A 14,479-nucleotide genomic window follows, 5' to 3' on the forward strand; every position below is an offset into this window, starting at 1 on the left:
TCTTGGTGTTGTACATTCTAAGTGTTTAGGCAAATATATAATGGCATGTATCCATCATCATGAGCTAATACAGGCTTTCCACAAGCCCTAAAAATCCTCTGTTCTCTTTTTATTCTTCCCTGTCCTCAACTCCTGGCAACCACTGACCTTTTTGCTGTCTCCTTAGGTTTGCCTTTTCCAGAATGTCATATAGTTGGAGTCATATAGTATGTAGTCTTTTCAGATTGGCTTCTTTTGCTTATATACATTTAAATCCCTCCATGTCTTTTCATGGCTTGATGGTTTATTTCTTTTTAGCACTGATAATATTCCATTGTCTGGATGTTGTTCCAGTTTATCCATTCTCCTACTGAAGGACATCTTGGTTGCTTCCAGGTTTTGGCAATTTTTGAATAAAGCTGCTATAAACATCTGTGTGCAGGTTTTTGTGTGGAAAGGTGTTTTTAGGGAAAAAGTTTAAGACACTGACTAGAGCATATCCATAGACAGAAATACCAGCAAAAATTAATTACAAAAAAAGAATTAAGTGCAGAAAATGTAGTCTTAAGAAGAGCAGGAAATAAAATTATGTATTTTATGATCTTTATGTAGAGGAAAGGCTTCTTAAACCTAATAAAAGAAGAAACAATAATGGAAATAAAGGAATAATTAATGAAATAGTAGGATTCTGGAAAAGGGGACAGAAGATCTTCATGGAAAAGAGATGAGGCACTTATGAAATACAGAAAAGGAAATAAGCTAAGGAAAGTTAATTTTTAAAGGGTCTCTTGTAAATTGAGATCCTCTTACATTCTGGGAAGGAGGGAGGGGTGGTTGAGAGACTGTAAACAAGTAGACAAACATGGTAGTGGTGAAGCAGAGTAATGGCTGATGGATTAGCATTGGGAAGGAGGGGATAAGAATACCTACTCAAAATGAGGTTGTGAGGGAAAAGCATGGAGAAGATACTTAGAACACGCAACAAGGATTTTGTATTCAGACTATATGAAGAACTAAAAATAAGATAATAGTAGACAATCCAAAAGAAAAATGGGTAGGACTCTTCAACAGGTGATTGAAGAAGATATTCATGTGGTAAATAGACATATTAAAAAGGTGTTTCATATGAATCCTCAGTGAAATACAATGAGATCCCATTATACCCTCACCAGAATGACTGAAATGGAACAAACTGATACCAAATATTGACAAGAATGTGGGGAAGGTAGGATTCTCAGATTTCTGTTGTGCATATAAATTGGTACATTTTGGAAAACTGGTTATCTACTAAAGTTGAACACATATATAACCTCAGACCCAACAATTTTGCTTCTGGGTTTATACTCAACATAATGCAAGCACATTTTCATTACAGTCATGTTCATGGAAGCGTTATTTATCAAACATTGGACACAACCCAAAAGTTACAACAAGAATGGATAGACTGGTATAATTCAATCATAGAATACTATACAGCAATGAAGATGAATGAATAACATAGTTAAATCTCACAAACATAACATTGATGCAAAGCCAGACTGTAATATATAGTAAATACTATATTTATGTAAAGGTCAAAATAATCACAATTTAAAGGGATAGAATTGATCATAGTGGTTATCTTTGTGAAAGAGGGAGGATATAGTGATTGGGACACTCCAAAGATAGACCAACTTGAAATAATTATAAAACAGTAAGAACCAGTTTCAGTTGCAAGACTAAAATATCTTTGTTCTTAACGACATTAAGAGTTTTAAGTTTTAGTTCATAGAGTGCCTGGGTGGCTCAGTGGTTGATCGTCTGCCTTTGGCTCAGGTCATGATCCCAGGGTCCTGGGTTTGAGTCCTGCATCGGGCTCCCTGTGGGGAGCCTGCTTCTCCCTCTGCCTATGTCTTTCTCTCTCTGTGTCTCTCATGAATAAATAAATAAAATCTTTTAAAAAATAGTTTTTATGTTTGTGTAACATGAGAAGAGTGTAATGAAGTGTGATGAATTACAAGATTGATAATCACCTCCAAGTTAATTGATTTCAGCATAGTGTTTCTTGATCCTGGCTACACATCACAAGCACTAGGGAAATTTAAAAAACAAGCAGATTTGCAACCCTTATCTCCAGTGCCCGGGCATTGCTATTTTTAAAATGATCCACAGTAACTCACACCCATTAGAACGGCTGCTGTTAAAAAAACAAAATGGAAAGGGTTGTGAGGATATGGTGAAACTAGAACCCGGTAGACTCTTGGTGAGAATGTGGTGTTGCAGGTGCTGTGGGAAACAGTACCAGATTTTAAAAAAAACAACTTACCGTATGATCCCTCACTTCTCACTTCTGTACTTCTGAGGTCTATCCATACGAATTATAGGTTATTGAGGTGATAATTATACACCGATGTTAATAGCACTATTCACAACAGCCAAGAGGTGGAAGTTAACCCGTGTCTATTGATGAATGAATGGATACACAATATGGTATATATATATAATGAAATACTGAACCTTATTAAATGAAGGAAAGTCTGACATATGCTACAGTATAGATTAATCTTGAGGACATTATGCTAAGATAAACAGTCACACAAAAAGACAAATACTATATGATTCTACTTATAAGAGACCCTGAGTAGTTAAAGTCATAGAATCAAGTAAGAGTGGTGGTTGCCAGGACTGGGGGAGAGATGAGAATGAGGAGTTATTTAGTAGGTATAGAGTTTTGGTTTTGCAAGATGGAAAAGTTCTAGAGATTAACTGGTCAAAAATGAATATACTTAACGTTACTGAACTGTACACTTAAAAATGGTCAGATGATAGGAGCACCTGGGTCGCTCAGTCAATTAAGTGTCTGGCTCTGTCTCAGGTCAGGTCTTGATCTGAGGGTTGCAAGTTCAAGCCCCAAGTTGGGCTCCATGCTGGGCATGTAGCCTACTTAAAAAAAAAAAAAATGGTTAAGATGGTAAATTTTATGTTACATATTTTATCATTTTTTTAAAGATTTTATTTATTCATGACAAAGAAGCAGAGACACAGGCAGAGGGAGAAGCAGGCTCCATGCAGGGAGCCTGACGAGGGACTCGATTCCAGGTTTCCAGGATCATACCCCGGGCTGAAGGCGGCGCCAAACCGCTGGGCCATCAGGGCTGCCCTGTTTATCATAATTTTGGAAGATTCAGAACTGGTTAATATGCAGTTGAGAACTAACACTGTTTTAATGGAAACAAAGATATATTGGCTAAAAATAACACTATTCTCAAAAAATAGATGATCTATTAAGTAATTGCACTTTTCATTATGTTGATATACTTGGTAGTGCCTTTGCTTTTTTATCCTTTAATAATGCTGTTTAGGAATGTTAGATACTGTCTGTCTGAAATACAAAGTTCTGTTTTTAATTTTAGATGTTTTAAAAAATTTTTTAGATGTTTTAGTATGCACTAAAGAGTAGCATTTAGCATGTGTCATATTTCTAATAGGTTTTAAAGTAAATTGCCTTAGGAGTGCCTGCCTAGCTCAGTTGATAAAACAAGAGTCGGTGACTCTTGATCCAAGGATCCTGAGTTCAAGCCCCACATTGGGGGTGGAGCCTACTTAAGTAAATAAATCACTTTAAGTTAGCTAGAAAAATCCTTTATTTTGCTTTTCTGCTTTCAGTGAATCAATAATTTTGGAGTAACTGTATACTACTGTTACATTTAACATTCCTATTATTTTTTACCAGAAACGTAAGACTTTCCCTGCTGAGACCTCAATTTGTGTTTTAGAAAGGCAGAAGTAATACTGTGAAAGTTTGAAATACCTTAAATCATCCAAAACTAAGGCATAATGAAACTACTCTTACCTATACAGACAAAGGTTTGTATTTGTTTACAAATGGATTTATTTATCATTTGGCTTTTTTGTTGTTTTAATCATGATGTGCTGTAAAGTATATTACTCTTTAACACTTTTTACTTCCTATAGAAACCATTTCAAATGTGCTTTGAAGGTAACTAAGTTTTGTTTTTGTGTTTTAAGGACATGTATTTATAGGCAACATTGTAATATCAGAATTTGACCCAGTTGACAATGTCTCTGTCAAGTCGACAAACAGCCATTGTTAACCCTCCACCACCAGAATATCTAAATACAAAGAAAAATGGGCGATTAACAAATCAACTGCAGTATCTACAAAAAATTGTTCTGAAGGCTTTATGGAAGCATAGCTTTTCCTGGCCTTTTCAGCAGCCTGTGGATGCTGTGAAACTAAAGTTGCCGGTAAGTATATCTTATGATTATGTTGGTTGTAAAAGAGAAAACCCTTGTGAACCCCTGAAAGAAAGAAACTAGTCTTTAATCTTATAAAATATATTGAATTTAATAAAGACCTCTAATTTATTCTGTATCACTGAAGAATTTCCCAATGAGTATTTTTTCCTAGACAACAAAGTTCATTTTTCTGAGCATTGAAATTCTTATTTTAACAGTTTGGTACATTATAATAGTCCATGTTTTCTTGTTATAGAATGTGTTATCTGACTTTTCTTTTTTTTTTTTGAATGTGACTTTTTTAAAAAAGATTTATCTATTTAGAGAGAGAGAGAGTATGTGCATGTGTGAGCAGGGGAAGGGGCAGAGGGAGAAGGAGACAATCTCCAGCAGACTCATTGCAGGGCATGGAGCCTGATATGGGGCTTGATCTCATGCCCCAAGATCGTGACCTGAGCTGAAACCAAGAGTTGGATGCCCAACCAACTGAGGCACCCAGGGGGCTCTCGCTTGACCTTTTGATGCAAGTTCTCATGAAGGTGACCTTCATGAAGTTGCTCTTGACACTTCTTGGTAGACTTATGTGCATCATGTATAGAATTCAACTTTAGGTCTTCTGTTAGGTATTTTCAGCCATCTGATAACAGGATGGTTAAGTAATTTATGGCATAGTTAGTAAGTCATGGCACTGGGATTATACTCTGGATCTGTCAGATTCAACAAATTCTAGGTTTTACTTCTTTATGTCCTTCACTTTTTATTTTCCAGGATAGTTCTACTTTTACATCATTGTCTTTGTTATTCTTTATTTGTTATATTTTCTCTGAAAAAAAAAAAAAAAACCATGGCTTAGTTTCTCAACACAAAAATTTTGGTTTAAACTTAAATTTAGTTGCAGTGAATTTGTTCTTACTAACATTTAGAATTTCTTCTTAAAAACTGTAGGATTATTACACCATTATAAAGACCCCAATGGATTTAAATACAATTAAGAAGCGCTTAGAACATAAATATTATGTGAGGGCTTCAGAATGTATAGAAGACTTCAACATAATGTTCTCAAATTGTTATTTATACAACAAGGTATGTAAGCCTTATGTTATACTTAATAATTCTTTGCTCTTATTTATAGAAGATGTATATAAAAAGTGTGCTGATTTTGGATTTCAAATCTTGATTTGGGGTATTTTACATATTTTTAAGAATAGTGTTTATTTTTTACTGGATTTCATGATTTTCATGTATCAGTATTTATTCAATCCATTTACCATCATTTTGCCTAAATAGCTGTAACGATTTGTTATGTTCTGAAAAATGAAATACCAATGATAGCTGGTTTCTGTGAGTATCATTTCAGAGCGTTCTCTACCATATTTCTACCATTTCAGTTATAAATGGTAAACTTTATTATATACTAATCTTAGTTAAATGTTCATGGTATGGACTCAAACAAATTACATACATATGAACTCTGTGTCAATTTAACTTAAAGATCTGACACATTCTGTTATGTTCCAGTAGTAGTATTTTCATTTGTGTTCATGCATTGGCTTGTCTGATAATATATGTGGACATTTGGACCTTAACTTTAACTTTTGTTTTCATCTGTAAAACTGGATTTATATATTCAGCTTTTTCTCCAAATAGTATTCCTGTTTTCTAGAGTGCTGCATTCTTTTTAAGCTGTTATATATCTAAACATTTTTTAACTTATATCCCATCTATTTAAAGTCACTAGTGATGCTGAAATGTAATAGAAATTTTGGTTCCCAAACTATCAGTCCCATCTTAAATTTAAGATTTCGCCAATATGAATTTTTTAAAATATCAGAAATAATGGGATTCTGAAAGTGCCATTGGTAACTTAATTTTAATTTAACAGTTCCAAGTAAACTTTTACATTTAACATTTTAAAATGAAGTTCAGTAACTTCAGGAGACTAAGGTACCTAACTTTGAAATAAGTGTTCTCTATTTTAGGCTTTCGCTTTGTAATTTACTTAGTTTTTTATCAGTGGTGAATAAAGCAAGCCAAAGACTTTTAAACAGATAGTTAGATTTAAAAACTGAGTTAGCTTTGCAGCATCATTCTGTCACTTAGTTAATTGAAAAGTGAATCACATTAAGTCAAATCATGCACTTTGCACAGCCATGAACATGTTTTGTTTTAACTTATTTGTGAAGTAGAAATTTTACTTTTTCGTATTAGTAGGATTGGTTGGATTGTAACCCTCTAGTACTAAGAAAGGTTACCTGGGTCATTTTTAGAAGTTAAAAGGGTAGAATGTTAGAATTTAAAATATGAACTGATACTTCTACTTCTTACACTTAATTTAGAAACAGTAAATACTGTTTAATAATGTCGAAGAGTACTGTGTCACTGCCCTTCTAAGGTAGCCTGAATTGTTGAAATTTGGTACAGTGACCATATTGTGTAACCTTATGTTTATATATTTTCTAGCCTGGAGATGACATTGTTCTTATGGCACAAGCTCTAGAGAAGTTGTTTAGGCAGAAATTATCTCAGATGCCACAAGAAGAACAAATTGTGGGTGGTAAGGAAAGAGTAAAGAAAGGTAAGACAGAAAAGGTTTAAGTTTTCTTACTTTCTCTGTCTTTTGTATTATATATGAATGTATGTAAGTACATGTATAAATATAATGACTAGAACTAAATAATAAATCCTTCAAAGGAGATAGACATTCAGAAGTTCTTCTATATGCTAGGACACCCAGATGGCATGTCAGCTAAGTGTCTGACTCTTGTTTTGTAGTCAGGACCTGATCTCAGGGCTGTGGGATTGAGCCCCACACTAGGCTATGTGCAGACTTGGCTTCGAACTTTCCCTCCCTCTTCCTTTATCTACCACCACTACCATGTGCATGTTTCGCTCTCAAAATAAATATATTAAAAAAAATCCTTCTATATCCTATTGTATTCGTATAAAATGTCCATTTAAACAATAAGGCAAACTTTGAAAAGAAAGATGGCTATCATGCAAGATTAGGGAGGATTGTATTGATTATGGCTCCAATGCCATAGTATAATATAGTGCCATTCACACAGTAGGCACTTATAAATTTATTAGTATTTTTTAAAAGATTTTATTTATTCATGAGAAATACAGAGAGAGAGAGAGAGAGCCAGAGATACAGGCAGAGGGAGAAGCAGGCTCCATGCAGAGAGCCCAATGTGGGGCTTGATCCTGGGACTCCAAGATCACACCCTGAGCCAAAGGCAGACGCTCAACCGCTGAGCCACCCAGGTATCCTAATTTTATTAGTATTTTTAGTGGATTTTGTATCTGTACTGTACTAATAAGAGGGCCAAAATTGTCAATGTTCCTTGTACCAAAAGATCCCATAGCTAAGAATGAAATGTTACTGTTGAGTCTGAATATCCTCCTTTTTTCTCTTTCTTAATTAAAACCAAACCAAACAAAAAAACCACTTTACAGCTGATATTTTAATATGAGCTACAAAATAATCTTAAGTATTCAAATGGATTTATTGTAGAGGTTAACCAATCCTGTCATAGATGAAATGTTTTATTTTTGGATCAGTCATGGTGTACATTTTAGATAAATTCCTTAATTCCATGTTAGTTTCTTTTTGTATAATGTTAGGAAAATATTTCACTTTCATGGTTGTAAATGTTTATAAAGTTAAGTGGCTGGGATGTAGGAGACTTACCCCACTACAAACATTGTTTTTATTGGTAATGTATACTTTTTTCCTTGTTGGTAGATCTTTAAGATGGGTCATGACTTAAAGCTTTACTTAATCCTGTGAGATGGCCACTCTTTTTTTTTTCTTTCTTTCTTTTTTTTTTTTTTTAAGATTTTATTTATTCATAGAGACACAGAGAGAGGGGCAGAGACACAGGCAGAGGGAGAAGCAGGCTCCACACAGGAAGCCTGACGTGGGACTTGATCCTGGGTCTCCAGGATCACACCCCAGGCTGCAGGTGGCGCTAAACCACTGCTCCACCGGGGCTGCCCTAGTCACTCTATTTTTATTAAGATTTTATTTATTTATTCATGAGAGACACAGTGAGAGGCGGAGAAGCAGGCTCACTGCAGGGAGCCTGATGCAGCACTCATCCCAGGGCCCGGGATCACGACCTGAGCCAAAGGTAGATGCTCAACCACTGAGCCACCCAAGTGCCCTGATATTCACTCTTTTATTAAAGCTTTTATTTTTTTTTCTCACCTTTGGAAAAGATTGAACTTAAGTCTGAAAATATAAGGCCTAGGGTTCTGAAAGAAAATTAAAATAAATCCTTATAGGGGTGCCTGGGTGGCTCAGTCGGTTAAGCATCTGCCTTTGGCTGAGGTCTTGATCCTGGACTCCCAGTAGCCAGTACCAAGTCTGGCTCCCTGCTTGGGGGGAGAGTCTGCTTCTCCCTTTGCCCCTCATGTGCCTGTGTGCACATTCTTTCTATCTCTCCCTTTCTCTCAAATAAATAAAATCTTAAAAAAATAAAATAAAAATAAAACAAACCCTTTTAAGTTAGATAATATATAGATTAGTATGCAATTTAAATTGTTAAAGCAGAGTGATAATCATTGCTGACTTAAAATATTATTTCTAGCATGCTTCCCTTAAAAAAACACTTTAATACATTCCTGATATTTAAGTTGTAGCTACATTTTCGGGTGATCAGATAACTGCTAAAGCATAAGTTTCCCTCAGACAAAATTTCTTTGACTTTGTTTGTCAATATGTATTTGGATGTTTGTCCCTTATAATGCCCATTTTATGGGGTTACCACCCTAACTCTCAAGTTTAATTTACATTTTAGTTTCAAATAAAATTTGAGGGGCACCTGTGTGGCTCATTCGGTTTACCAGGGGACTTGATTTCAGCTCAGGTCATGATCTCAGAGTTCTGGGATAGAGCCTTGTGTCGGGCTTTGTGCTCAGTCAGGAGTCTGCTTCAGGATTCCCTTTGTCTCTTCCTCCACTCTGTCTCTGTCTCTCTAAAATGAATGGAATAGGGTGCCTGAGTGGCTCAGTCAGTTTAGTGTCTGCCTTTGGCTCAGGTTATGATCCCAAGGTCCTGGGATCAAGTCCTAAGTCAGGCTTAGTGAAGAGTCTGTTTCTCCCTCTGCTCCCTTCCCCCACTTGTGCGTGCTCTCTCTCTCTCTCTCTCTCTTTCTTTCTCTGTCTCCAATAAATAAATAAAATCTTTTTAAAAATAAAATGAATGGGGGGATCCCTGAGTGGCTCAGCGGTTGGGCACCTGCCTTTGGCCCAGGGCACGATCCTGGAGTCCTGGGATGGAGTCCTGCATCGGGCTCCCGACATGGAGCCTGCTTCTCCCTCTGCCTGTGTCTCTGCCTCTCTCTCTCTCATAAATAAATAAATAAATCTTTAAAAAAAAAAAAATAAAAGGTTTTTTAATAAAATAAAATGGATATATCTTTAAAAGTAAATATAGCTTAAAATAACAGTGAGAAAATGTTATAATAAAAGTCAGATGAATATTATGCATATATGTGCTTTGGTTCAAAAATGTAGGAAACTGATTCACACTGGTAAACCTGGGAAAGGCTTTAGTGGTGATAGAACTTGAGTCTGGCCTTGAGGGATTAGTGGGATTTGGCTGTGGAGTAAAAATTGAGGTTTCCAATTTTTTCTGGGAGCATTCTACTGCCAGAGTCATGTCATTTTTATGCACAGTGGTAGGGAAGCTGTCATTATGACAGTAGGGAGTCCAAATAATGTGGTTACATGTTGCTACTTTATGGAAAAAGAAAACATTAAAATTTAGTACAGTAAATTGAATTGGTGTTGACTTATTTTTTTTTTTAAAGATTTATTTATTTATTTATGATAGACATAGAGAGAAAGAGAGGCAGAGATACAGGAGGAGGGAGAAGCAGGCTCCATGCCGGGAGCCTGACGCGGGACTCGATCCCGGGATCGCACCCTGGGTCAAAGTCAGGCGCCAAACCGCTGAGCCACCCAGGGATCCCCGGTGTTGACTTATTGATTGATGAAATACTTGAGTAACTTTTAGGTGCTACAGCATAGTTCTGCGTACCCGGCATATATCAATGAATGAAACAAAAAATTTTGCCACCTTGGAGTTTACGTTCTAGTAGAGAAAGAGGCAAATACATATTATGGGTTCTGAGTGGGCCTCATTAGGAAGTTAAGATTTGAACAAAGAACAAAATTCCAGGCAGAGGGATCAGCTAGAGCAAAAGTCTAAAAACAGGATCCTTTCCTCCTCTGTCACTTTGGGACATTGCCTTCATGACCTGGATATTCTCTCTTCCGTCTTGACCTTGTCAAGGATTTTTATTCCTTTGGTTCTGTTTCTAACATCCTTAATCTCTCTTTTGTAGAGTTAGTCCCATTACTCGTAAACAAGCTGTAGTAGCTTATCTTTTTTTTTTTTTTTTTAAGATTTTATTTATTTATTCGAGACACAGAGAGAGAGGCAGAGACACAGGCAGAGGGGAGAAGCAGGCTCCATGCAGGGCGTCTGATGTGGGATTCGATCCTGTGACTTCAGGATCACGCCCTGGGCAGAAGGCAGGCACTAAACCACTGAGCCACCCAGGGATCCCGTATCTTACCTTTAAAATTCATGTTTTGGGGATCCGTGGGTGGCTCAGCGGTTTGGTGCCTGCCTTCGGCCCAGGGTGTCATCATGGGGTCCTGGGATTGAGTCCTGCATCGGGCTTCCTGAGTGAAGCCTGCTTCTCTGTGTCTCTGCCTGTGTGTGTGTGTGCGTGTGTGTGTGCGCGCGCGCATGTGTCTCATGAATAAATTAAATAAAATCTTTAAAAAAAATTTGTGTTTTACTTGTTTCTTTCTGGCTGCTGTTCCATTTTTTGCTTTTCTCTTATACATTCATGAATTCATTTCAATATAAGCTCTAGCTTCACTATATCACCTAGAAAATTCTTAACCACACTACTTTAAAAGTTCTTGTCAGTTACGGTTACTTACAGTTTTGATGTGGCAAAATTTAAGTAAATTTTTTCTATTCTCATTTTATTTAACCTCTATCAGTATTTGCATTAGAAGGCTACTCTTTTTTTTTCAATTGATTAGAGAATATAAATTTTATTTTCATAAGTCCAAAAATAGAATGTTACTTTATTATGATTTTGATTTTTTTTCTCACAAAATCAAATTTTATTCAGCCAAGGCAGGAATTAGTAAATAGCTAAATACTTATCATAACGGTTGTAGAAAACTTTGCTACGTTCATCCTTTTTTAAAAAAATTAAATTCAGTTAATTAACATATAATGTATTATTTTTTACAGAGGTAGAGTTCAGTGATCCATCAGTCTTAGATAATACCCAGTGCTCATGACATCATGTGCCCTCCTCAGTGTCCATCAACCATTACCCCATTCTCCCACCTCCCTCCCCTCTAGCAAACCTAAATTTCTTTCTTAGGATTAAGAATCTCTTATCGTTTATCTCAATCTCTGATTTTGTCTTATTTTTCCTTCCCTTCCCCTATGATCCTCAGTTTTGTTTCCTAAATTCCATGTATGAGTGAGATCATATAATTGTCTTTTTCTGATTGACTTATTTCGTGTAGCATAATACCCCCTAGTTCCATCCACATTGTTGTAAATAGGATTTCATTTTTTTTTAAGACCAGTACTCCTTTTAAAATTTTTTAAAAGATTTTATTTATTCATGAGAGACACAGTGAGAGAGACAGAGGCAGAGGGAGAAGCAGGCTCCATGCAGGGAGCCCGATGCGTGACTCAATCCTGGGACCCCAGGATCACGCCCTGGGCTGAAGGCGGTGCTAAACCATTGAGCTACCCGGGCTGCCCAGGATTTTATTTTTTTGATGGCTGAGTAGTCATTGTGTGTGTGTGTGTGTGTGTGTGTGTGTGTGTGTGTGTGTGTGTATCCCCCACATCTTTATCCATTCATCTGTCGATGGATATCGGGGCTCTTTCCATAATTTGGCTATTGTGGACATTGCTGCTATGAACATTGGGGTACAAGTGCTCCTTCAAATCACTACTTTTATATGTTTGGGGCAATAGCTGGTAGAGCAATTGCTCTATTTTTAACTTTTTGAGAAACCTACATACTGTTTCCCATAGTGGCTGCACCAGCTTACATTCCCTCCAACAGTGTAAGAGGGTTCCCTTTTTCCATATCCTTGCCAACATTTGTTGTTTCCTGTCTTGTTAATTTTAGCCATTCTGACTGGTGTGAGGTAGTATCTTATTGTGTTTTTTTTTTTTAATTTTTATTTATTTATGATAGTCACACAAAGAGAGAGAGAGAGGCAGAGACACAGGCAGAAGGAGAAGCAGGTTCCACGCACCGGGATGCCTGACGTGGGATTCAATCCCGGGTCTCCAGGATCGCGCCCTGGGCCAAAGGCAGGCGCTAAACTGCTGCGCCACCCACGGATCCCCTTATTGTGGTTTTGATTTGTATTTCCCTGATAATGAGTGATGTTGAGCATTTTTTCATCTATCTGGTGGCCATTTGTAGGTCTACTTTGAAGAAATGTCTGTTCATGCCTTCTGCCTATTTCTTGATTGGATTATTTGTTCTTAGGGTATTGAGTTTGATAAGTTCTTTAGAGATTTTGGATACTCTCCCTTTATCTGATAAGACATTTGCATATATCTTCTCCCATTCTGTCAATTGTCTTTTGTTTTTGTTGACTGTTTCCTTTGTTGTGTAGAAACTTTTAATCTTGATGAAGTCCCAATAGTTCATTTTTGCCAGTGTCTCCCTGGCCTTTGGAGATGTGTCTAGTAAGAAGTTGCTACAGCTGAGGTCATAGAGGTTGCTGCCTCTGTTCTCTTGGATTTTGATGGTTTCCTTTCTTACATTTAGGTCTTTCATCCATGTTGAGTCCATTTGTGAGTATGATATAAGGAAATGGTCCAGTTTGATTATTCTGCATGTGGCTGTCCAATTTTCCCAACACCATTTGTTGAAGAAACTGTCTTTTTCCATTGGCTATTCTTTCCTGCTTTGTGGAAGATTAGTTGACCATAGAATTGAGGGTCCATTTCTGGGTTCTCTATTCTATTTATCTATGCGTCTGTTTTTGTGCCAGTACCATACTGTCTTGAGGATACACTTTGTGATAGAGCTTGAAGTCCGGGATTGTGATGCCACCAGTTCTGGTTTTCTTTTTCAACATTACTTTGGCTATTTGGGGTCTTTTGTGGTTCCATACAAATTTTAGGATTATTTGTTTCAACTCTGTGAAAAAAGTTGATGGTATTGTGATATGCATTGCATTGAATGTATAGATTACTCTAGGTAGCATAGACATTCTCACAATATTTGTTTTTCCACTCCATAAGCATGGAATGCTTTTCCGTTTCTTTGTCTCTTCCTCAATTTCTTTCATGAGTGTTATGTAGTTTTCTGAGTACAAATCCTTTGTCTCTCTGGTTAGGTTTATTCCTACATAGAGTATCATGTCATCTTTGAAGGGTGAGAGTTTGACTTCTTTGCCAATTCAGATGCCTTTTACTTCTTTTTGTTGTCTGATTGCTAAGGCTAGGACTTCTAGTACTATGTTGAACAACCATGGTGAACGTGGACATCCCTGCTGTGTTCCTACCTTAGGGGAAAAGCTCTCAGTTTTTCCCCATTGGGAATGATATTCACTGCGGGCTTTTCATATATGGCTTTTATGAGATGGAGGTATGTTATCTCTGTCCCTACACTGTGAAAGTTTTCATCAAATGCTTTTTCTGCATCTATTGAGAGGATCATGAGGTTCTTGTCCTTTCATTATTAATTTAGTGTATCACATTGATTGATTCATGGATTTTCAGTCACCCTTGCAACCCAGGAATAAATCCCAGTTGGTCACAGTGAATAATCCTTTTAACTTACTCTTTCTTGAAATTCCTTTATTCTTGGTGCACACTCTAGTTTTGTGAATTTATTTCCCATTCTGTATCTCTTGGCATTATCATCCTTTTCTGTTAAATCTCTAAAATACTAGATTTTTCTTTTCAGGGCTTGATATTAGGTATTCTTTTTCTAAATTCCATGTGTGTGCTATTAATCCCCAAATTTACATCTCTAATATAGTCTTCTCTGAGCAACCAACTATTATCCTCAAGCCACTGGACATTTTCACTTGGATGTCTTATACACATCTTAACATTTAACTGGCTCACAGTTAAACACTGATGTTCCTCAGATTCTTCTGTGTAGTTGAAAATGGTATTAATACACAGTTATTTAAGCTATAATAGTAGAATTTGTCCTTGATTCCTTCCTTGTTT

General features: G+C 36.6%; 1 protein-coding gene across 1 annotated transcript in view; it reads left to right on the top strand.

Annotated features, from left to right (window-relative positions):
- Positions 1 to 14,479, top strand: part of BRDT (bromodomain testis associated) — a 57,471-nt gene that overhangs the window by 7,977 nt on the left and 35,015 nt on the right. Inside the window, exons 2-5 of the mRNA XM_072834469.1 lie at positions 3,692 to 3,825; positions 3,988 to 4,227; positions 5,164 to 5,301; positions 6,679 to 6,793. Coding sequence (XP_072690570.1) covers positions 4,039 to 4,227; positions 5,164 to 5,301; positions 6,679 to 6,793 — 442 coding nt within the window. The 5' untranslated portion in view covers positions 3,692 to 3,825; positions 3,988 to 4,038. The remainder of the gene's footprint in view (positions 1 to 3,691; positions 3,826 to 3,987; positions 4,228 to 5,163; positions 5,302 to 6,678; positions 6,794 to 14,479) is intronic.

The sequence above is a fragment of the Canis lupus genome, chromosome 8 (genome assembly GCF_048164855.1).
Source record: "Canis lupus baileyi chromosome 8, mCanLup2.hap1, whole genome shotgun sequence".
Taxonomy (NCBI): Eukaryota; Metazoa; Chordata; class Mammalia; order Carnivora; family Canidae; genus Canis; species Canis lupus.